At 40.3% G+C, this 24042-nt stretch overlaps 1 protein-coding gene across 1 annotated transcript in view; it reads right to left on the reverse strand.

The window, feature by feature from the left end:
* The window catches only part of NEB (nebulin), a 223573-nt gene that overhangs the window by 68890 nt on the left and 130641 nt on the right, over nt 1-24042 (reverse strand). Inside the window, exons 79-100 of the mRNA XM_025404794.1 lie at nt 22950-23153; nt 22487-22591; nt 17095-17199; nt 16682-16993; nt 15870-15974; nt 15222-15320; nt 14923-15024; nt 14678-14785; nt 13776-14087; nt 12327-12431; nt 12111-12215; nt 11651-11755; nt 10428-10535; nt 10211-10324; nt 9270-9467; nt 8766-8870; nt 7976-8080; nt 7772-7876; nt 7364-7471; nt 1766-1879; nt 647-844; nt 218-322 (exon numbers count right to left, since the gene is read on the reverse strand). Of these exons, the coding sequence (XP_025260579.1) occupies nt 218-322; nt 647-844; nt 1766-1879; nt 7364-7471; nt 7772-7876; nt 7976-8080; nt 8766-8870; nt 9270-9467; nt 10211-10324; nt 10428-10535; nt 11651-11755; nt 12111-12215; nt 12327-12431; nt 13776-14087; nt 14678-14785; nt 14923-15024; nt 15222-15320; nt 15870-15974; nt 16682-16993; nt 17095-17199; nt 22487-22591; nt 22950-23153 (3027 nt within the window). The remainder of the gene's footprint in view (nt 1-217; nt 323-646; nt 845-1765; nt 1880-7363; nt 7472-7771; nt 7877-7975; nt 8081-8765; nt 8871-9269; nt 9468-10210; nt 10325-10427; nt 10536-11650; nt 11756-12110; nt 12216-12326; nt 12432-13775; nt 14088-14677; nt 14786-14922; nt 15025-15221; nt 15321-15869; nt 15975-16681; nt 16994-17094; nt 17200-22486; nt 22592-22949; nt 23154-24042) is intronic.

Raw genomic sequence — 24042 nt, forward strand, 5'->3', positions numbered from 1 at the left:
TCTCTATCAGAGACGATGGCGTACCCGGACTGCACTGTTTAATAAGAATGCCATATGCCTTCCTGAGAGATGGTTGCTCTGCTCCTAGCATCTTTCTCCAGCTCAGCCACCCCCCAGAGCTGGCCTGTGACAATGTCCCTATTTTACATAACCCCTGCTTAACTCTAGACTATGGAGAGATGGAAATATACTAAAGAACAAAACAAGGCAAACTCACATCATCACGTAGATCATAAGCATGCTTGGCATGGAGGATTTCAGGAGTGTCCCAGACGTAGCAACCAATGCCTTTCAGCCAGTTGAGGTCATCCTTGTACACAATCTAGAGGGTTTTGATAGAGAGGATCAGAAAAAAAAAATTGACCATAATAACTTAAACTCTAAAAACAGGTACATTCTAGACTCAGAAGCCTTTGTGGAATGAGGAGCAAAGGCATTATGCAAAGAGGCTCAGGGGAGCCACAGAAACATGGGTACACAGCGCCCTGCTTCCAGAGACAGCTCCGAAGTCAAGTCAGACACATGGACATATAGGGAAGAAATAGTGGAAAAAGGCTAAGGTAAAGAAATGCGTGAGTTTGCTGCTCTTCTGGGTGGGGCCGTGGGGCGGGGCCGTGGAGGGGTCCTTCTTAAGTCACAGGCTTACATCACTGATCTGATCTGTGACTTTCCTGACGTGATCATTGACTTTCAAGTCGGGGTGGCAAATCCATTCGTGGAGGTGCAGGCGGTAATCAATCTCGCTGACTTTCTTCTGAGAATCCTTGGCGGTAACCATCTCTACCATGTCGGGCACAATGTGGATTTTCATCTTGTTCTTTTCATAAACTGATCTGTACAAGCGCTGTCAAGTTAAAATCACATGCCAGTTATACAGGAAATTGTGCCAAGGCATCACGGCCATACATGAGAAGTCAGGCTAACCAACTCACAGCAAACAGTTGGGGGCAGGGTGGGGACTGGTATTTTCTGACATTTTCTATAGATTAATAGGGGAAATTAAAATAAAGCATTATAGCTGAAATAATATGTAGCTTCTTTACATGTGCACAGTCAGTGTCATATGCATTGGTAAATAGAAAATGTTCAGGCTGGGCACGATGACTCACACCTGCAATCCCAGCACTGTGGGAGACTGAGGCAGGAGGATCGCTTGAGCCCAGGAGTTTGAGACCAGAGTGGGCAACATAGCGAGATTCCAATCGCTACAAAAAATTAAAACCTTAGCTGGGTGTGGTGGTGCATGCCTGTAGACTCAGTGACTCAGGAGGCTGAGGTGGGATGATTCCCAGAGCCCGAGAGGTAGAGGCTGCAGTGAGCTGTGATTGCACCACCGCCCTCCAGCTGGGGCAACAGAGTGAGACCTGTCTTAAAAAAAAAAAAAGGCCGGGGGTGGGGGAGAGGAGAAGAAATGTTCCTATTAATAATACATGGCTATTTTACTTGACTTAAATTTGAAGTAAGGTCTTTGGAGTTACCCTCATGTGTTGCATAACAATGTTTCAATCAAAAGATTATAATGCTGTGTTTTTACTGTACCTTTTCCATGTTTAGATACACAAATACTTGCCACTGTGTCACAGTTGCCTACAGTATTCAGTACAGTAACATGCTGTACAGGTTTGTAGTCTAGGAGCAATAGGCTATCCCATCTCGGTATGTGGAAGTGCACTCTATGATGTTAGCACAACAATGGAATCACATAACGAGCGGCACGTTTCTCAGAATGTATCCTAGTCGTTAAGGGGCGCATGGCTGTACTTACATCGATGTTAAGCTTGCCAACTCGGAGGCACCGTGCTGTGTTCGGATCATCGTCAACACTTCTTGGTAACGTATAAAGAGCTTTGAACTTTTCATATTCCTCCCGATATTTGACCTATAGAGAAAAAGTAGAAAGGAAGAAAGAGTTTTAAAGCCCAATGGATTTATATTGTTAAAACAGCCTAAGACTTAACGGGAAAACCCGACTCTGAGATCCACCCAGCGCTGGGGACACCACTTCTCTGAGCTCATTTCCCCAACTGTACAGAGAGATAGAGCAGTAGCACCTGCCATGAGGTTATCATGTGGCTGAAATCAGACTGTAACAAAAGTACTTTGAAACCGTAGAGCACTATGAAATTTTAGTTGCTATTTTCAAAACTCCTATACCAATACTAGCACTTTTACTGCTACTACAAGTAATTCATTTTAAAGATTATGTAATTTAAAATATTCTCTTGTGGTAATGGCATGAGTGCAAGATTAAAACTGTGCTTAGGAATATCTTTGTTTTTAATAACTGAAAAGTCTGCTGCTAAGAAGACACAATCCTTGGATTTCAGTTTCTACAAGGCTTTCAAAAATACAGTGCAATCAACTTCTGTGGGATAACAATTAGTTCTTAAGCCATGGTGCCTATTAATTGGTGTTCCATGATTATATAAACCCAGGTTAAGACAGAGACTAAGATCCAATCTCATAGCACACAATAATAAAATAATTCTTCCACAACTCCGAGACTGGCACCTCTGTAACAAAAGAGAGATGTTTGTATCAGTATTCCAGCAATGCTCTTCATTGACTGTAGACCAACCAACATTTCCACCAGATTTTTCCAAAACAGAAAATCAGCGTCTTACATCTAATCTATTTCTCAGCTTCAAAGATGATAGAATGTAAAGACACCCTTTTAAAAACACACACACACACACACAAAGCTTTTTCCTAAAATAAGGTCAGAATACTTCTTTTAAAGGATTAATTTCTCTATGTTTTACCTTGCTCCAAAACCAACTTGCCAAGAATCTTGCCTCTGTAATTTTGTTCATGACTCAAGGAAAAAGCCTCTTTTGAGCTTTTTAAATCTTATCTATAATACTTTTCTTCCAAAATGAAAAGTTTGCTCCTTTTTGCAGTCTTCCAAATAGAGTTGGGCCTGGGTAAAATCACATACCTTACTTTTTCCTCCAGGTAAAAATCAAATAATTCCATAGACTGTCTAATGACGTTTATTTCTAAGCTGTGCATCTGTAAGTCCAGTAGAGTAGTGATATCAATTTACTGAGTCACTAGCATTTAAATGAGTAGAACAGAATGGAAATGATCAGAGTGCACTGTCTCTAGTCTAGCAGTCACTGCTCTTCTGTGAGATATTTGTGCCAGAAGAAACTCACATAAACTTCAGGGGTGTGTATGTGTGTATGTGAACTTGAAATAAAAAATAAATTTCCCACTGTGAGCCCTGGTCAAAACATGTTTGAGAAATGCTGATTTAAAGTGTTACGTAAAATGTTCACAATTAAGAGATAAAGTCTCTAATTTTTCTGAAGGAGAACGGGGCTAAGAATTACAATAAAGGTTACAGGGAATTTTACAATTAAAGGTTTTACACAGACTTTAAACCAACAAAGATCAAAAGAGACAAAGAAGGGCATTACATAATGGAAAAGGGATCAATGAAACAAGAAGAGCTAACTATCCTAAACATATATGCACCCAACACAGGAGCACGCAGATTCATAAAACAAGTTCTTGGAGACCTACAAAGAGACTTAGACTGCAACACAACAATAGTGGGGGACTTTAACACCCCACTGTCAACACTAGACAGATCAACCAGACAGAAAATTAACAAGGATATCCAGGACTTGAACTCAGAATCTCTGGGACACATTTAAAGCAGTGTGTAGAGGAAAATTTATAGCACTAGATGCCCACAAGAGAAAGCAGGAAAGATCTAAAATTGACACCCTAACATCACAATTAAAAGAAGTAGAGAAGCAAGAGCAAACAAATCAAAAAGCTAGCAGAAGGCAAGAAATAACTTAAGATCAGAGCAGAACTGAAGGAGATTGACACACAAAAAACCCTCCAAAAAAATGAATGAATCCAGGGGCTGTGTTTTTGAAAAGATCAACAAAATAGACCGCTAGCAAGACTAATAAAGAAAGAGAGAAGAATCAAATAGATGCAATAAAAAATGATAAAGGGGATATCACCACTGATCCCACAGAAATACAAACTACTATCAGAAAATACTATAAACACCTGTGCACAAATAAACTAGAAAATCTAGAAGAAATGGATAAATTCCTGGACACATACACCCTCCCACGACTAAACCAGGAAGAAGTTGAATCCCTAAATAGACCAATAACAGGCTCTGAAATTGAGGCAGTAATTAATAGCCTACCAACGAAAAAAAGTCCAGGACCAGATGCATTCACAGCCGCATCCTACCAGAGGTACAAAGAGGAGCTGGTACCATCCCTTCTGAAACTATTCCAAACAACAGAATAAAAGGGAATCCTCCCTAACTCATTTTATGAGGCCAGCATCATCCTGATACCAAAACCTGACAGAGACACAACAAAAACAGAAAATCTTAGGTCAATATCCCTGGTGAACATCAATGTAAAAATCCTCAAAAAAATACTGTTTTATGAAACCAAATTGAGCAGCACATCAAAAAGCTTATCTACCATGATGAAGTTGGCTTCATTCCTGGGATGCAAGCCTGGTTCAACATATGCAAATCAATAAATGTAATCTATCACATAAACAGAACCAATGACAAAAATCACATGATTATCTCAATAGATGCAGAAAAGGCATTCGTCAAAATTCAACAGCCCTTCATGCTAAAAACTCTCAATAAACTAGCTATTGATGGGACGAACCTCAAAATAATAAGAGCTATTTATAACAAACCCACAGCCAGTATCATACTGAATGGGCAAAAGCTGGAAGCATTCCCTTTGAAAACTGGCACAAGACAAGGATGCCCTCTCTCTCCACTCCTATTCAACATAGTGTTGGAAGTTCTGGCTAGGGCAATCAGGCAAGAGAAAGAAATCAAGGGTATTCAATTAGGAAAAGAGGAAGTCAAATTGTCTCTGTTTGCGGATGACATGACTGTATATGTATAAAACCCCATCATCTCAGTCCAAAATCTCCTTAAGCTGATAAGCAACTTCAGCAAAGTCTCAGGATACAAAATCAATGTGCAAAAATCACAAGCATTCCTATATACCAATAACAGACAAACAGAGAGCCAAATCACAAGTGAACTCCAATTCACAACTGCTACAAAGATAATAAAATACGTAGAAATCAAACTTACAAGGGATGTGAAGGACCTCTTCAAGGAGAACTACAAACCACTGCTCAAGGAAATAATAGAGGACACAAACAAATGGAAAAACATTCCATGCTCATGGATAGGAAGACTCAATATCATGAAAATGGCCATGCTGCCCAAAGTAATTTATAGATTCAATGCTATCCCCATCAAGCTACCATTGACTTTTTTCACAGAATTGGAAAAAACTAAAGCTGGAGGCATTACACTATCTGACTTCAAACTGTACTACAAGGCTACAGTAATAAAAACACCATGGTGCTTGTACCAAAACAGATATATAGACCAATGGAACAGAACAGAGGTCTCAGAAATAACACCACATATCTATAATCACCTGATCTTTGACAAACCTGACAAAAACAAGCAATGGGAAGAAGACTCCCTATTTAATAAATGGTGCTGGGAAAACTGGCTAGCCATGTGCAGAAAGCTGAAACTGGATCCCTTCCTTACACCTTATACAAAAATTAACTCAAGATGGATAAAAGACTTACACAAAAGACCTAAAACCATAAAAACCCCAGAAGAAAACCTAGGCAATACCTTTCAGGACATAGGCATGGGCAAATACTTCATGACTAAAACACCAAAAGCAATGGCAACAAAAGCCAAAATAGACAAATGGAATCTAATTAAACTAAAGAACTTCTGCACGGCAAAAGAAACTATCAGAGTGAACAGGCAACCTACAGAATGGGAGAAAATTTCTGCAGTCTCTCCATCTGACAATGGGCTAATATCCAGAATCTACAAAGAACTTAAACAAATTTACAAGAAAAAAACAACCCCATGAGAAAGTGGGCGAAGGATATGAACAGACGCTTCTCAAAAGAAGACATTTGTGTGACCAACAAATATATGAAAAAATGCTCATCATCACTGGTCATTAGAGAAATGCAAATCAAAACCACAATGAGATACTATCTCACGCCAGTTAGAATAGCGATCATCACAAAGTCAGGAAACAACAGATGCTGGAGAGGATGTGGAGAAATAGGAACACTTTTACACTGTTGGTGGGACTGTAAACTAGTTCAGCCATTGGGGAAGACAGTGTGGTGATTCCTCAAGGATCTAGAACTAGAAATACCATTTGACTCAGCAATCCCATTACTGGGTATATACCCAATGGATTATAAATCATTCTACCATAAAGACACGTGCACACGTGTGTTTATTGCAGCACTCTTCACCATAGCAAAGACTTGGAACCAACCAAATGCCCATCAATGATAGAATGGATAAAGAAAATGTGGCACATATATACCATGGAATACTATGCAGCCATAAAAAAGGATGAGTTCATGTCCTTTGCAGGGACAAGGATGAAGCTTGAAACCATCATTCTCAGCAAACTAACACAAGAACAGAAAACAAAACACTGCATGTTCTCACTCATAAGTGGGGGTTGAACAGTGAGAACACATGGACACAGGGAGGGGAACATCACACACTGGGTCCTGTCAGGGAATAGGGGGTTAGGGGAGGGATAGCATTAGGAGAAATACCTAATGTAGATGATAGGCTGATGGGTGCAGCAAACCACCATGGCACATGTATACCCATGTAACAAACCTCCATGTTCTGCACATGTACCCCAGAACTTAAAGTATAAGAAACCAAAACAGAACACTCACACACAAAAAGGTTTTACTCAAGAGCATTAATGGTTAGAGGACGTACGACCTTCTGCTATATTTAAACAGATCATGAGATTTAGGGTTTGTTTGTTTTACAATTATGTTTATATCTAAGAAAAGTTCTACTTAAAAAAGGAGAATTAAACATTTTTAAAATGTTTTCTATTTCATTGCTATAAAATAATTTATATTAACTGGGGATGGTATAATAACCAGTTATCATATTCACTGGTTTATTTTTGCCCTACATCCATGTAATTCTATTGAAAAAGTCTATTTTTGTAGGTTGTATTATGTCTTCAGCCCATCCTTACTTCTGGCTTTAGCAGAGATTATCATGTGCAGACAGGCAGCCTGAAAGGTCACATCCTGTCCTCCTTGCAAGTGCTTGTGATTCTCTCCAGGCAGCAGAGAGAGAGAGAGAGAGAGGCAGTGAATACATAGACTCTAATGACTGAGCATTTGGAATTATTTCCTGGACATGCCCACTGGAATGCTAGGGGTACTTCTCGACAACGCATGAATCAGCCTGAAAGATTCTTGGAGTGGAGAGCAGGGGAGGGTGGGAAAGCTGTCATGTTTTTGCTCGACTTACATGGCTGGCCAGATGCTTCTGGTTCTTGGCGTGTGTCAGGGACAAGGTGCTGGAAGGCAGGATGTAGCTGGTGGCTTTCACTCTATCCCAGGCCTCCTTGTACAGGTTCTGCAGGAATTAAAGACCTTCTTGTGAATATGGGAAAATGCATCTGGTTGGCTTCTGAGTAGCAGGTTTTCCTTCTGTTTCTGTCCTTCTCACACACTCTCTACTAACTCCCAGGACTCCTTTTAAGGTGAGGCTTATTTAATTGTACCTACTAGAATTTTATGAGGTAAAGTAGGATTGAAGGTCCAGGAAACCATAGAAAAGCCTTTGGGGATAGAGTGTCCATCCCATTTATTCTCTTCCTGTCTCAGAAGCGGGAAAGGTGGCTCATATATAGGAAGGGGGAAAAACTCAACTCACACTGCTGTAAAGATTCTTCAGGTTTCTGGTTCTGTCAGAATCCACTGTTTCCAGAACTGTTGTGTATTTGTCCTTAATCTGATGATAATTTTCTTTATATTTCACCTATAGACAAGCAACAATAGGTTATTTACCTCTGTTGTTCGAAAATACATAAAGACAAGAAATAGTTTGTCCCTGGAAGAGGAGTATAGGAAGACGCACCTCACTGGCATTAATGCCACTCTGAACAGCAGTCACATAGACGGGTGTGTCTGTGACCAGATTATAGTTTTGTAGATTTTCTTTACCTGCTGCTGTATATTGTAGCTGTGAAGAAAAACAAAAGTCACCACAAATGGTAACATACAGGTCTGTCATCAGTTTTAGCTGCATGTGCCAACTTAGATGTGCCTTTATTTCTGGATTTCTGCTTTAATCCTAACAAACAGGCTGGTGTTCTAGAGTCCTGCAGACTTTGTATGGCTGCCAGAATGAATAGTTTCTCTTGACCAAGACTGGGGTCGAGATTTTGGCCATTTTGTTGCCTTTTCCATGCCTATCCTCCATCCCTGACAGCAGCCCCTCACTTTCAACATTCTATTACAACTGCCCCATCAGAGCTGAACCACATGCTGAAAAGTCTTCCAGATACTGATTTTTTTCCTCCAAAACTTGTCTACTTGTAATCACAGGATACTTTTACCTCCTACTCTCTGCAAGTTAACCTGATCAACTAAGGTACAGATGCTTGAGAGTAGTCCACTAGGAAACACCTCCCAGATAAACTTTTGTTATGAATGTGCACTGCCTTAAACCAAAGGAGAGATTCAGACTGGGAAGATCCAACCCCAGAGCGGGCCACTAGAAGAGCTTTGCTTGGGAGAGGAGGGGCTTTGGTCAGTTAGAGCCTACACTGTTACAGCAGCTTTCTCAGCCTGCCCATGAACCCACTGACACCACCATGGATTCTGATGACCCATGGAGAGCCAGTCCTTCTAGGAAGGTGGCTTACCTGACTCTGAAGGTCGTATGATTTCTTGGCCTGGAGGATTTGGGGTGTATCCCAAACGTAGCAACCAATGCCTTTCAACCAATTCAGGTCATCTTTATACACATTCTGCAAGAAAGAGAGAACAATGAAATGTGGAAGGTATTCTGAATTTACAATTGAGCATTTGATAATTTCCTGTCAGCCGCTGGCTGTGCTTCTTGCTTAGAAGACATAGGGTAGGCCTCTCACCAGCTGGAAGGTCTTTAATTCCCAAGCCTAAAGAAGCTTGAGAGCAATATCAAAGTCTGAGTTTAGTGTTAAACCAATTAAATATTTAACATATGTGTCAAATGGCTTAGGGTGGATTCTTATACCAAAAAGTGGTTACTCATGCCACTTTGTGTTGAGAAGCAGCAAGATTTATGAATACAGGGACAACGGGAGCATGGCAGCCAGGGTTGGGGGGTAGCCAAGACAGAGTCATGGAAACTGTAGCTAAGTCAAGCTTCAGAAAGGACATCATACATCACTCAAGATCTCCTGGGCGTTTCGGACACGTATAACATTTGGTTCTTCCGGAAGAGACGTCCACTGGTGGAAATAGTGTCGATACTCCAGGTCACTGAGGATGTACTGGCACCTTTTAGCCAGCACGTGATTCATCATGTCATTGGGGATATGAACATTTGCTTTGGTATCCTCATAATGTTTTCTGTAGTTCAACTAACATATTTTAAAGACAAAAATAAGAAAGGGATTTAAATGTAAATTATTCAGATCAATCTCTTTTAGATCCTTATTTCCCATTTAGATCAGTATCTCTAGAATAAACTAAGGTTAAAAAAATTATACTTTAATATATTCTTCTTCTTTTGAAATTTCCCATCCTTTTTTTTATTTTCTTTTTTTTGAGATGGTGTCCTGCTCTGTTGCCCAGACTGGATTACAATGGTGTGATCTCCACTCACTGCAACTGCTGCCTCCTGGGTTCAAACAATTCTCATGCCTCAGCATCCCAAGTAACTGGAATTACAGGTATGCGCCACCATGCCCAGCTAATTCTTGTATTTTTAGTAGAGATGAGGTTTCACCATGTTGGCCAGGCCAGTCTCAAACTCCTGACCTCTGGTGATCCACCTGCCTTGGCTTCCCAAAGTGCTGGGATTACAGGCATGAGCCATTGCACCTGGCCTGAAATTTCCCATCCTTTTATAACACAGGGTAAATAGTGACCCTGATGCTCTTTCCTTTTCTTAACACAAAGCAGTCACAGTGTTTAATAGTCAGGGAGAAAGTGGCAGGGAAGAAGCACACAGCCACTAAGAGTCCACAGGCTGACTGGCAGGAAGGACTCTATGTTACTCCATTTCCCAGCTAACCTGAACCAAAGGGCAAGTTATAAATATGCAGACACGACAACACACTTACGGGGCACAAATCCCATGTTAAAGTGGACATTTACTTACCGCACTCCTCATCTGTTGGAAATCCAGACAGTGAACCACACCAGGGAATTCACCGATCACTTTTCCAGCCAAGTAGTGACCTTTCTGCTTCTCATATGTCTCTTTGTATTTAAGCTGTAAAGTGGGTTCAACATTGAGAATCGCTGGAGTTTCCTAACCAGTCCCTTGATCCCCAGTAAAGACTCTCAAACTTAGGAGAGGAAAAGGTCATACTGACCTCACTGTTCACCAGATCGGCATGCTTGGCTCCAACAATGGGAATGTAGCGCTCATCCAGGGTGTAGCCATAGGCCTTGGTGCCCTCCCATGCCCCTTTATACAGTATCTAGAACAAAGAAATACATGGCAACAATACATTTCTTACAAAAGAAAACTTTCAACTTCTTTCAGATACCACTAAAAGAGTTGGTCAAATTAAGGTGAAACATATGTTCAAGGCAAGGCTAAAATCTTTATCTATAGCCGTTAGTGTGTCTACCTAGAACAGGGCAGTTATTTGGTTTATTGCAAATCAAACTTACAGACTCTAGGCATTTTATTTTATTTTTTATTTTATTTTATTTTTATGTTTTTTGAGACAGAATCTTGCTGTCCCCCAGGCTGGAGTGCAGTGGCGTGATCTTGGTTCACTGCAACCTCCGCCTCCTGGGTTCAAGAGATTCTCCTGTCTCAGCCTCCCGAGTAGCTGGGATTATAGGCATGCACCACCACACCTGGCTAATTTCTGTATTTTTCATAGAGACGGGGTTTCGCCATGTTGGCCAAGCTGGTCTCGAACTCCTGACCTCAGGTGATCCACCTGCCTCACCCTCCCAAAGTGCTGGGATTACAGGCGTGAGCCACCATGCCCGGCTGACTCTAGGCATTTTATAAGAGTTGACTATATCTGTGGTCCTAGTAAAAGTGACAAGAAATTTGTACACAGGGAGAGAACTGGCAAAGATTCTTTCCCAGGCCACACGTGCGCACCATCGGCCTCCTTTAAATTAACTGAATGAAATTTTGGAGAGCAAGTTTTCCTCTTGTTGGCTAGAGATGCTGATGCATGATTACTAAAGAGGGACCAGACTTTCCTCCCTTTTCTCTATTGGTAGGTGCTCAATCCTATGTGCACCCAGAGCACTTGTTAGATTATTATTCTATCAATTTAAGTCTGTTCCCTCACTTGCATGAGCTCCTGAAGGCTTGTCTCATTGAGCTTTAGCCTCTCATTGCCTCCTACAGATCCTGGCACATCACAGGAGCTCAAAAACACCAGCCGAATAAGTATTATTTGCCTTGAATACCATGCTACTTCTAATACACAAGACTAAGTGCAATGGGAAAACAAATAATAGGTTGCCTTATAAGTTCAGCAGTTGACAAAATCAGCCAAGCATATGAATGCAACAAGGGCTTCAAATTAGAAACTGAGTGGTTATTACATGAAAGAGAACTCACAGTGCTGTAGAGTTTTCCCATGTCTCTGGAGTGGGAGATATGCGGTGTGTCTGGTGAAAACGTGTACTTGCCCTTTGCTTTATTAAATGTTTCTTTATATTTTACCTAAGGAGAGAAAACCAAATCTTTTATTACTATAAGTGTATATTACATTTTTATAAGATTACCTAGAAACATAATCAGTCCACGTTTAGAGATTAAAACTAACCAACTGGTTGAATTTTAGTCCATTTTAGCTAAAACAATATAATAATTTGGATAGGAATATAGATACCTAAAAGTGAATACAATTTACCACCTGCTAATGACTTTTAAGACATACCCTCCAAAGATGATCTTAGAATTTACCACCTCCCAATTTATTTTTTACAAGCAATTATCTAAAGTTAAGCTGATCCACCCAATGATACATAATTTACTCCCCAGTCTGTGCACTTCAGCCTGCACAAAGCAAACTTACATCACTTTGATTGACAGAATTAATCTTGGCTAAAACAATCTCTGGAGGATCCACCACACTTGTAAAGTTAGGATAGTTGTCAAGGGCATTTTTCTTATATTTGATCTGTAAAGAAATGGAGACAATTAAGACAGGTCCACCACCACAGGTTATCTACCTGCACATGGCAGGTAGGAGGCCAGGCATTAGGTTAGAAGGAGAACAGGCTTTGCATACCTGATTCATCATTTCCTGGTTCTTAGTAACCCTCACATGGTCCACAGAATCCAGGGGGATCCAGCCAATGCCTCGGAGCCACTCTAGGTCAGCTTTGTAGATATTCTGAGAGCAGGAAGAGAGGTATAATGGAGGAATAAATGACTGAGACACAGGCTTACAGAGGGCAGGTTACAATTTTTTCAAAAGCTTTTAAAGGATTTCTCTCTAGTAGTTGTCTCATTCATTCAATTGTGATTTCACCTGAGCAATATTTCTTGAGGCTATTACTGTGCATGAGGCACTATGCTTGGTGCTTTGATGAGTAAGTATAAAGAAGGAGTCTAGGAGTCGAGATAAGTCATTTATAAAGCAAGAAGTGCTATTAGATCAAGTGCTCAAATGCTATTGGAGTTGAGGGGAAGGGGCTGTTATTTTCTGCTATTGTCATAAGAAAAGGCTTACCAAGGAGGTTGTACTTTTAGATGGATTTGGTACATTTAGTCACGTAGAAGTATGTGGGGGCATTTAGACTAAATGAGGGAAACTACACAAGTAAATGTTCATGTATTGGGCAGGGGGAGTCATCCCCTGGGTCCCAGCCAAACCTATTCTTGCCCTTACGCCTTCAAGCACCTGGATTCTCCCAGCCTACTTGACATGAAAATAAGAGGAGTTGCTATTCTGATTAAAGTTCCACAACTGCCATTTTGCTGCAGCAACCAGTGAGGTTGGATGTTCAAGTTCAATATCTTTGTTGCAGCAATCTTTGACTTCCAGGTTCCCTTTTGTTAATGATGAGAAGACCCAGGTAGCATTAGCTTCTCTGGGCACCTAAGCAACTAAGTTGATGCATCAAGTTACTATTCTGCACATACTGAAGGCTGGTGGCAGGTAGAGATCTTGATTCAGGTATCAGTGGGAGGTAGGTTATGTCTTATTCTCTATCCTAGCTTTACCAAAGCTCTGCATGAGGCATACTGGGCCCTCGTGCAACTTAATCAGTATTTCATTTCTCTTTTGCTTTGGGAACAACTTCATCAATGCCTCGAGGAATGAGATGCTTGGCAAAGCAGGAATAGGGCATGCTTAGGTCTTTAACTGTGCTTATCACCTAATATTGTCAAAACCTCAACTCATTCTCAATTCCCACCCAAGCCAATTATTATTTTCAATCAGCTGATACTTTTCCATGTGAATGTGAGTGAGGAGTTGCTGATGGCCAAAATGGTACAAAAGCAGATTTAAAAAAAAATTGATTGAAAGGTATTCAGAAATGCAGTCAGTAGGCAAACCAATCAATCCATCACTGCTCCTGATCTTTCTCTACTTCATATCCAGCCTCAATTCCCTTTGGGAACAAATTATCTGTGGCCTCAAATTTCAAGCACTTGTGGATCTGGGATGTTGCTCCTCATTCTCAGAGTGTACCATGAGTTTCTAGATAATGAAGAAACAAAAATCACTTACATCGCTCTGTAGGTCATAGGCCTTTCTTGCCTGAATAACATCATTCTGGTCAGGATGACACGTCCATTGGTGCAAGTAATTACGGTAGTCAATATCACTGACAAGGGTCTGCCCCTCCTTGGCGGCCAAGACTGACTTCATATCAGCAGGTATATTGATTTTGGCCTTTGTTTTGTGATAGTCCTCTTTGTATAGTCTCTCATTCTGAATCTGGCCTGCATGCTCAAACCAAACCAGCTTAGGGTCATCTCTCATCGTCGGGACACCAACATAATGACCTTTTTGCTTCACATGGTCAGCTCTGTATTTCAGCTGGTGAGAAGAGGAGTGTAAATTCCATCAGTTTTGACAAGCACACAAGGCAGAGGGGGCTTGACCATCTACTAAGGGATATCAGCAAATTCAGCCCCCCAGATTTTTGTTTGATATCCACCCCCAACTCTGAGAACAAATAATAAAAAGCGTTGAAATAAATCCATGTGAAGAAACACCTATTTAAAAATAGAAAAATATTCTGCTGAGATAGCCCTAAAAATGATAAAAACAAATTTTAAAAAATAAAAGTAGAGAAAAAACATATACTTGTTCTCTGATTCTGGCAATAGTTTTATTCGAAGGCCTCAAGATTTTAGGGAGGGCAGAGAATATAAGAAAAAGTAAATAATTTGAACAATTGCTTTTAAAGAAGCCAAGGGGGTGCGGGGGGGGAGGTGGTGAAGAAAGAAGAAAGCCCAAAGAAAGATCAAAAAGGGAGCAGGTACTCCAACCATCACCAAGCCTGGCCAGGTCTGCCACACTGAAACTGAACACCTTGAAGGTGCTATCTCTGCCTTCAGCATAACTGGAATCCCTGGGAGCAAGGTCCCACTTTTGCAAAATGCACTCCCATCAGGATATATTACCTCACTCTGAACGTCACTGGAGTGATGGGCATGAACAAATGGCACAGCATCTGGAGGCAAAATGTAACCTGTGGCTTTTTGTCTCTCCCAGCCTTCCTTGTAGAGATACTGAAAGACAGAGCCACAGTAAAGGGTTGAAATGAGGAGTCAGAAGGGAGGGGTAAGTTGTGTACATAATTATCCTACAGTTCCATTAAGGCCCTCCACTCGTACACAAATACAAGGCATCTGGGTGAAACCCATACCTGGTCCAGTATCCTGGCAGCCTCCTGGGCAGTGTGCAGCAGGGGAGTTTCTGTGAGGGTGTACTTTGATTTGGTGTCATTCCAGTCTTTTCGGTATTTAATCTAAAAAAAAAATGAGAGGCAAGGGGGCAAGTTACTTATTAAGAAAACATCATGTTGTCCAAGCAATTGTTAGCATCCATCATTTTAATGATTAAAATCTGTATTTCAGATGATTGCACGTTGAGTGTAAGTAGATGGAAAAGCTTTGGAAGTGATATCTGCCTGATAGTGAGATTTTAAAACAGCCATATACTTACATCATCAAGGATCTCGCCACTTTGTTTCGCTGTCACATAATCAACTCTATCATCCACAGGCGTAAAGTTGAGAGTTTCTATTTTTGTGCGATATTTTTTCTATGGGAAAGAAAGCAGCTTTTAGATAGTTGTAATTCCTGGACGTGTGTGAACTGAGAAAGATACACTAAATTTAGGGTCCTTCTCTACTAGAAACATACAGTGCCATATTTGAATGGCGTCTTCTTGGGAATTTGGCTTTCTTTTTAGCATTTTATTTTTTAAACAAATGGATCAGCCTCTTATGCCTCCCACAGATTTTAAAGTAGGAAGTTTGCTTAGCTCTCAAAGTTATATAATGTATCATTACGTGTATCGCAATGCACATTTTTCCAATGGGACAAACGTTTCCCAAGTATATTGCTATTGCTGACAAAAAGATTTTTCCATTTATACAACGCCAAGCATCAGTGAATGTCCTGGATATATTATGGATGTGGTCCCATAATGTGATAGGGACAGTACATTTTCAAAAAAATATATATCCAGTTTAAATCACAGCCATTGAAATGGTTAAGACTGCTGATATTAGATGACTATATTTTAGTTTGTGCATTTTGTCACTTTCTTGGGAAATGTACTGAATGTCAGGGTAAAATTTTGGAATACCTCACTGAAGATATCCGCGGCATGTTTGGCATGATTGACGGACACGGAGTCATTTGGCATCCACCCAATTCCACGCAACCATTCCAAGTCAGCCTTGTAAACATTCTGTGAAAACAAGGCCAGAATGAGTTCAGCAACCCTGGTCATGTAGTCCTAGTTAGGCTATCCATTAGTCTGATGAAGAAATACAATGTAAATGCTATATAAGCCAAGGAGGACATACTCAAGCAGCCACGCAGGTAATGTAAGAAAATTCATTAGGCGGCCAGGCAGTGTGACAAACTATAGCATATATTTTTATTTAAAAGGGGTTATCCTTGATTCTGTTCTGGTTATTGTTACTAAGGGATAATTCAGAGCTGCGTCCTCTGAATTTCCAAGGGAAATGGGAAATTCGACATTTGTACACAAAAATTTTTGGATTTTAAAATCTTGGCAACTTAGTTCAAAATTTCTAAACACTGTATCAATTTAAAAAAGCATGTCTGTGCCTACATCCTGTCCATGGGCTGCCAATATTTTACTGGATATAAGCTTCTATTGCTGTCTAAATTCTACAGAAGGAATATTTTCACAGTTTTCTTTAATCTGATACAATTAAGACCTGTATTCATACTACCATTTATCTCTTGATATAAAGTCTAGGTCCTTATTGGATTTGGCAATTTTGATACCATACTATAAGGTTTCACTAATATTAAATTCTTGGTGTTATGAAGTTGTAAAATGATGACAAAAGGGTTTAGTGTCATAAACTCTCTGGGATTCATGGCCAACTGAGAAGAGTTCATTCCCAAATGCAGCCCACTCACATCGCTCTGCAGTTCGTAGGCCTTCTTGGCCTGAATCACATCGTTCTGGTCGGGCATGCAGGTCCACTGGTGCAGGTAATTGCGGTAATCCACGTCACTGACCAGAGCCTGGGAATTTTTAGAGTGCAGGACGGAAAGCATGTCCGCGGGGCTCTGGATCTTGGCCTTCCATTTGGCCCAGTCCAGCCGGTACTCTCGTTCATTCTGGAGCTTGTCAGCTATGAGGGCCCAGCGGATCTTGTTGTCATCCCTAGCTGTGAGGGTGCCCACGTAGTGTCCCTTCTGCTTCTCATGGTCAAGCTTATATTTATACTGGAGATGCAAAAATAAAGCAGATGGGTCACAGCATGTCCTCTCGATGCACCTAGGGCATTGGCTGAAAAAAAACTGAGACGTTGAAAAAGGCCACTCACGTCACTGGCAATCTCCCTGGAGGCCTTGGCAGCCTGGATGGGGATGGCATCCAGCCGGACATCACAGCCTGCCTTCATTTCATCCCAGCCCTCACGGTAAAGTTTCTGAAAAGGAGAAAAATAAGATATCATCCTAGATTCAAATTTACCAATACCTTCAGTGGCTCAGGTGGAATTCATATCACAGGGGCAAAGTTTTGAAGCCCAAGGACTTGAGAGCAGTTAAAGAAGAGAATAGGTGAGAATTGTTCTATGCACCATGTCCTGGAACATGTAATGGTGTCTGGAGTCCAAAGGTCTGGGCTTGACAATCTCCATTCTTTTGTTTTTGTTATTTTTAATGTTTTATATTTTATTTTTATGGGTACATAGTAGGTATATGTATTTCTAGGGTGCATGAGATATTTTGATGTAGGCATACAATGGGTAATAGTCACATCAGGGTAACTGGGTACCCACCACCTCAAGCATTTGTCAAGTCTGTGTTATAAACATTTCAATTATACTCTTTTTTCTTTTTTTTTGAGATGGAGTTTCACTCCTGTTGCCCAGGCTGGAGGGCAATGGCGCGATCTCGGCTCACCCCAACCTCTGCCTCCCAGGTCCAAGCCATTCTCCTTCCTCCACCTCCCGAGTAGCTGGGATTACAGGCATGTGCCACCAGGCCCGGCTAATTTTGTATTTTAGTAGAGACGGGGTTTCTCCATGTTGGTCAGGCTGGTCTCAAACTCCCGACCCTCAGGTGATCCGCCTGCCTTGGCCTCCCAAAGTGCTCCAATTATACTCTTTCAGTTATTTTCAAATGTACAATAAATTTTAAACTGGAATGATAGCCTTGAAGTAGTTGCTCATGCTTCATAATCTCGTTAATAAAAAGGGTTTGGCTTTGTTTTCTTGTGTCAGTGTATTGGTAACATTGGGATAACTTTAGATATTAGAAGTTCTTTAATGCAGTAATTCAATTTATCTCAAATTCAGTTCAGTTTTGTAACCTTCAGAATTGTAAACTTTTTACATTTGTGGGTTTTTTTCAATATGGCTTTTTTGATCTTATGTGATTAATTATCCTTATCATTTGGTAATGTTAGATCTTCCGCTGAAGCATGATTGGATGTAACAGCTATTCTTTTGGTTTTAAAGAGAAGTTAACTAAAAGTAGTGACTGATTTACAAGTATTTAAAAAATGTATGTAAGCATATGTTAACATTTTCATGGATACATTGTGTATTAACAAATAACAGACTCAGAAATAATAGTAATTTAAATATATAATTCACAAATCATGCCTATCAGTAGGGGAGCTTCCACAGCACAGAAAGAAGTGGATTTTAATTAGTGACAGTTTTGTAGCTTTTGCATGTCTGAAAAATGAGTGCTCAAATTTTATCCCTGTAAGCAAGGACAAGTTTTATATGAATTTTCAATCAAGCTTTGTATAAATTTTAAATGGGACTATTTTGACAATTGACTTGTTTTCTGCACAGAAGAAAAAACATTCTCCTTATTAAAATATACGAGAAGGGCTGGGTGCAGTGGGTCATGCCTGTAATCCCAGCACTTTGGGAGGCCGAGGCAGGTGGATCACTTGAGGTCAGGAGTTTGAGACCAGCCTGGCCAACATGGTGAAACCTTGTCTCTACTAAAAATACACAAATTAGCTGAGTGTGGTGGCACATACCTGCAATCCCAGCTACTAGAGATGCTGAGGCAGGAGAATCGCTTGAACCCGAGAGGCAGAATTTGCAGCGAGCTGAGATTGCACTACTGCACTCCAGCCAGGGTGACACAGCGAGACTCCCTCTCAAAAAATAATTAATTAATTAATTAAACTAGAAAATAGTTAATGCAAACATGTATTATGTTATCTTTTTATTTTTTGTTTTCATTCTATTTTATTATGCATATTTTTACACTATTTTTCTTATGTAATACTATTTAATGTGAATATGTGTATATGTATATATACACATATATATTCATATGTATATTCATATATATACATTTGACAGAGTCTTGCTCTGTCACCTAGGCTAGAGTGCAGTGGCACGATCTCGCTGCAACCTCTGCCTCCTGGGTTCAGACGATTCTTGTGCCTTAGCCACCCAAGTAGCTGGGATTACAGGTGAGCCGCCACTATGCCTGGCTAATTTTTCTATTTTTAGTGGAGATGGGGTTTCACAACATTGGCCAGGCTAGTCTCGAACTTCTGGCCTCAAGTGATCTACCCTCCTCGGCCTCCCGAAGTGCTGGGATTACAGGCACGAGCCACCATGCCCAGCCAAATATATATACATTTTTAACTATAAAAAAAAAAAAAAAAAAAAAAAAAAAGCCTGGGGCCTAAGACTCAATTTTTTCAACTACTAACTTTGAGAACATGGGAAAATTTCTCAACTTTTAAAAGTCTCAATTTACCATCTGATAAAAACAAAATAACAATATCTTACTCATGTAGTGAGCATGAAGATTAAACGAGTCACTTTAACGTGAATTTGCTTTGTTACCCATAAAATCACATACAAATATTCTGCTAAAGTTATGCTTTCTAAAGGATGGCAGCAGTTTTAAATTGTGCGTTTAATCAAGATTACAGTAATGGTGATACACGTGTAAAGAAAATGTCTGTGCAGTTTGGTTAGCATTCAAATGGGATGTTTGATTTCTTTCAAAATAGAAGTCATTCTCATTAATATCTAAATAAAGTTAATTTACTTTTAACATAATTTTGAATATTAGTCTTGCTCATATAGTCTCAATGATAAAGTTCTGGTGTTTTCAGTTGAGAAATTTGTCATGCAAAAGAGAGCATATGAGACTTTCCAGAATTCTCCTGCCACAGATGCCTATGGATTAGGTGGGAAGAGGCATCTGCACTGCAATGAAGAACTGACTATCCCTTGATTCAGCCTCTTGACAAGAATGCACTGCACCATGACATTGATATCTGGTCCAAAAGAGAAAATACATCAGTGCCCTAAAATTGTATTTTCTTCTTAAACATTGGAAAAAATTAGTACCCAGGTGGCTCATTATACTAGAATTTATAGAGCTGTTTGGCACATAGTGAGGAATCTTTGCTGGCAGCCTCCTTCTATCACAAAGACATATTATTCTTTTGAAAGCACGCGAATTTTCAGGCCTTGGCAAATTGCACTAAGGTCATACTATTCTACACACAAGCAATTTCTGTGATCCATGAAGGTGGTATCTTCCTTGAACTTTCTTGAATTGTGTAGCCAGCCACGTAACTGGATTATCTTGTACTCACAAATAGGTTTTTTTTTTTTTTTCTTTTTCAGTTGATTCTCTTCCTTTTTTAAGGCTTAAAATAACTTCTGCAAATAATGATAATTTGGCCTCTTTCTTTCCAATATTTATCTTCTGTGCTTACTCTTTTTGTTTGTTTGTTTGTTTTTTAAGACAGAGTCTCACTCTGTCACCCAGGCTGGAGTGCACTGCAAGCTCTGCCTCCGGGGTTCACGCCATTCTCCTACCTCAGCCCCCTGAGAAGCTGGGACTACAGGCACCCACCACCAAGCCTGGATAATTTTTTGTATTTTTGGTAGAGACGGGTTTCACCATGTTAGCCAGGATAGTCTCAATCTCCTGACCTCATGATCTGCCTGCCTCAGCCTCCCAAAGTGCTGGGATTACAGGCGTGAGCCACCGCGCCGGGCATGTTCTTACTCTTGAGTAATTATATTAGCATCGATGAGAGGCTCACTCACTTAGCCAATACTTACAGCAAATGTTAAATAACGATGATGTTAGGGGGCATCCTCATTTTAATCCTGATATGAACAAGAAGTTTGGTCACTGAGGATGAGTTGGGCTTTGATTTGAGATTTATTTTTCAGTCATGTCAAGAAAATATTCACTTATTCTTTCTTAACTAAGATTTTATTTTTAAAAAATAAGAATGGGTATTGGATTTTGTCAGATGCCATTTAAATCTAATAAAATGAGCTTTTTCTTCTTGTTCTATGGCACTATTAGGTCTCTGACTATGGGGCCCTCTTGGCATTCCTGCATGAACCCCAGTTGACTGTATCATATCATTTTAACGTAATGCTGAATTTGGTTTATTAATATTTAAGATTCCCCCCATTACTATTGGTCTACAGTTTAAATTTTATTTATTTATTTATTTATTTATTTGAGAGAGGGTCTTGCCCTGTCTCCCAGGCTAGAGTGCAGTGGCATGATTATGGCTCACTGCAGCCTCTTCCTGCTGGGCTTAAGCAAGATCCTCCCACCTCAGCCTCCCAAGTAGCTGGGACCACAGGTGCACATCACTGTGCCCAACTAATTTATTTTTTATTTTCTTGCAGAGATGGGGTCTCCCTATATTGCCCAGGCTGGTCTGGAACTCCTGGGCTCAAGCAATCCCCTGGTCTTGGCCTCCCAAAGTGCTGGGATTATAGGCATGAACCACCATGCCCAGCCGGTCTATAGTTTTTAATGTGTGACACTGTCTTTGAAAAGTTCTGGTAATTGCAACGGATTTCCTTCTTTTACTAGGCTCCTGGTAATTTATTTATTTGTAGAAGATTTGAAATCATCAAGGGGACCCTGACATTTGAAAGTAGGAAGGAAAGTGTTTAAATGCTCTCCTTAATTTCTTAATTAAGAAACCTCTTAATTTCTTGCTATATGTTTTTTTTTTTTCCCCTTGGGTCAATTTTGGTCATTTATAATTTTCTAGAAAACCCCCATAGATCCATGTTTTAGAATTAATTCATATATTTTTGCAAAGAATTATAATTATTGGCTGGGCGCGGTGGCTCACGCCTGTAATCCCAGCACTTTGGGAGGCCGAGGCGGGTGGATCACGAGGTCAGGAGATCGAGACCATCCTAGCTAACACAGTGAAACCCCGTCTCTACTAAAAATACAAAAAAATTAGCCGGGCGTAGTGGCGGGTGCCTGTAGTCCCAGCTACTTGGGAGACTGAGGCAGGAGAATGGCGTAAACCCGGGAGGCGGGGCTTGCAGTGAGTCAAGATCGTGCCACTGCACTCCAGCCTGGGCGACAAAGCAAGGCTCCGTCTCAAAAAAAAAAAAAAGAATTATAATTATTTTGAGTTTATCTGAGTCTATCATTAATTCTCCTTTCTTGTTTGTGCATCTCTTCATTCCTCTTTCACCTTCTTTGTCCCCTTATTCACAAAGGACAACTAAGGAGACTTTTGTCGTGGAGATATTGACTCACCAGTAACTGGCCTTCCCAGTGAATCACCAGGGATCTCCTCTTTGCCTCAGTCCTAGTCAAGGGCTGACTGCAAGGAGTCTTCCCCACCCCACCAAGGCCATCTTCCCTCCCTTCCATGGTCATAGTATAGCCCTGACTGGGTAACTTTCCAGACAAAAGAGAGTCTGTTGTGGTACTTACATTGCTCACATTAAGAGCATTTGCTCTAGCGAGGTTAATTTCTGGAGTATCTGGCATTATGTGGACTGAAGTTTTATCCTTGTCCCAAACCTCTCTGTACTTTGGCTGTGGAAAGAAACAATAATAACAAGATTACTTCAAAATTTCATGTCACTAGTCCCAGTACACAACTTTAATTTTCTTTTGGATTTGATCTAAAACCTTTTCACGTTAGGGCAAAAATTTCTGGAATCTTTTCACATAAGTTATTCAAATTTGGTATAAGATTTGTATTATTTCCTTTTATTAATACTTTGAGTTTTTCCTTAAAATTAATAAGCAAACCAAGCAATACTGTCAGTATTACTTAATAAAACTTTTGTTATTAACAAAGTTATTACTATTCTAAAATAGATTACCAGGTTTATTATTTCTCATGTATTTATGGCATGAATTCAATTTTAACAGAAAAAAACTAACTTACAATACTAATATTTTCAGCATTTGATTTAGCAAGGACCACATCAGGTGTGTCAACAATGCTTGTGTACTTAAGGTTCACCACAGGCGTCCGATAGACACTGTCACAAAAGATCTCCTGGGCATTTTTGACTCTCAATACTTCAGGAGACCCTTGGGGCATCCAGCCAATGCCACGCAACCACTCCAAGTCAGCCTTGTAGAGGGCCTGAAAAAGAAAACATAGGTAGAAGCAGGGTTTGTGTTTTGTTGTGTGTGTGTGTGGTAAAATGACAGTTTTTATGTTATATATATACACACACACACACACACATACACACACGTGTATATCATAAAAAATATATATAACATAAAAGATATACATATATAAAACATAAACATATATATGTATATATATTTTTTGAGACAGAGTCTCATTCTGTCACCCAGGCTGGAGTGCAATGGCATGATCTTGGCTCACTGCAACCTCCGCCTCCCAAGTTCAAGCAATTCTCCTGCCTCAGCCTCCCTAGTAGCTGAGACTACAGGCACATGCCACCACGCCTGGCTAATTTTCGTATTTTTTTTAGTAGAGACAGAGTTTCACCATGTTAGCCAGGCTTGTCTCAAACCCCTGACCTCAGGTGATCCGCCCGCCTTGGCCTCCCAAAATGCTGGGATTACAAGAGTGAGCCACTATGCCAGGCCTCTTATATTTTATCTTCCACAAACAATAATTAAAACAGAGCACTAGCCTGGCAAACATAATTCCTCAAATGCACAATGGCATTTTATTTTGCTTGGTTTTCTGTGGCAAGGGTCTGTGGGAAGTGCCCACATGCATTCTAAAAGGCAAAGTGATGCAGAAGCAGCTCTCTGAGGGAGTGCATGGAAGACTTTTGAATATTTAGGCAATCATCATACCATTACCAATGTGGACTTGAAAGCAACAATAATGCGCTTTCTAGTAAGTTCTCCACACAGCAGCCAGAATGATCTTTTCAAAATTCAGAATTCAAATCTGATGTCACAACATTCCCCCTATCCTATGGCTTCCCATTGGGATAAACATCAAAATCCCTGACACAGACTAGAAGGGGATGAATGGTCTGGCACCA

This window comes from Theropithecus gelada, chromosome 12, assembly GCF_003255815.1.
Source record: "Theropithecus gelada isolate Dixy chromosome 12, Tgel_1.0, whole genome shotgun sequence".
Lineage (NCBI taxonomy): Eukaryota > Metazoa > Chordata > Mammalia > Primates > Cercopithecidae > Theropithecus > Theropithecus gelada.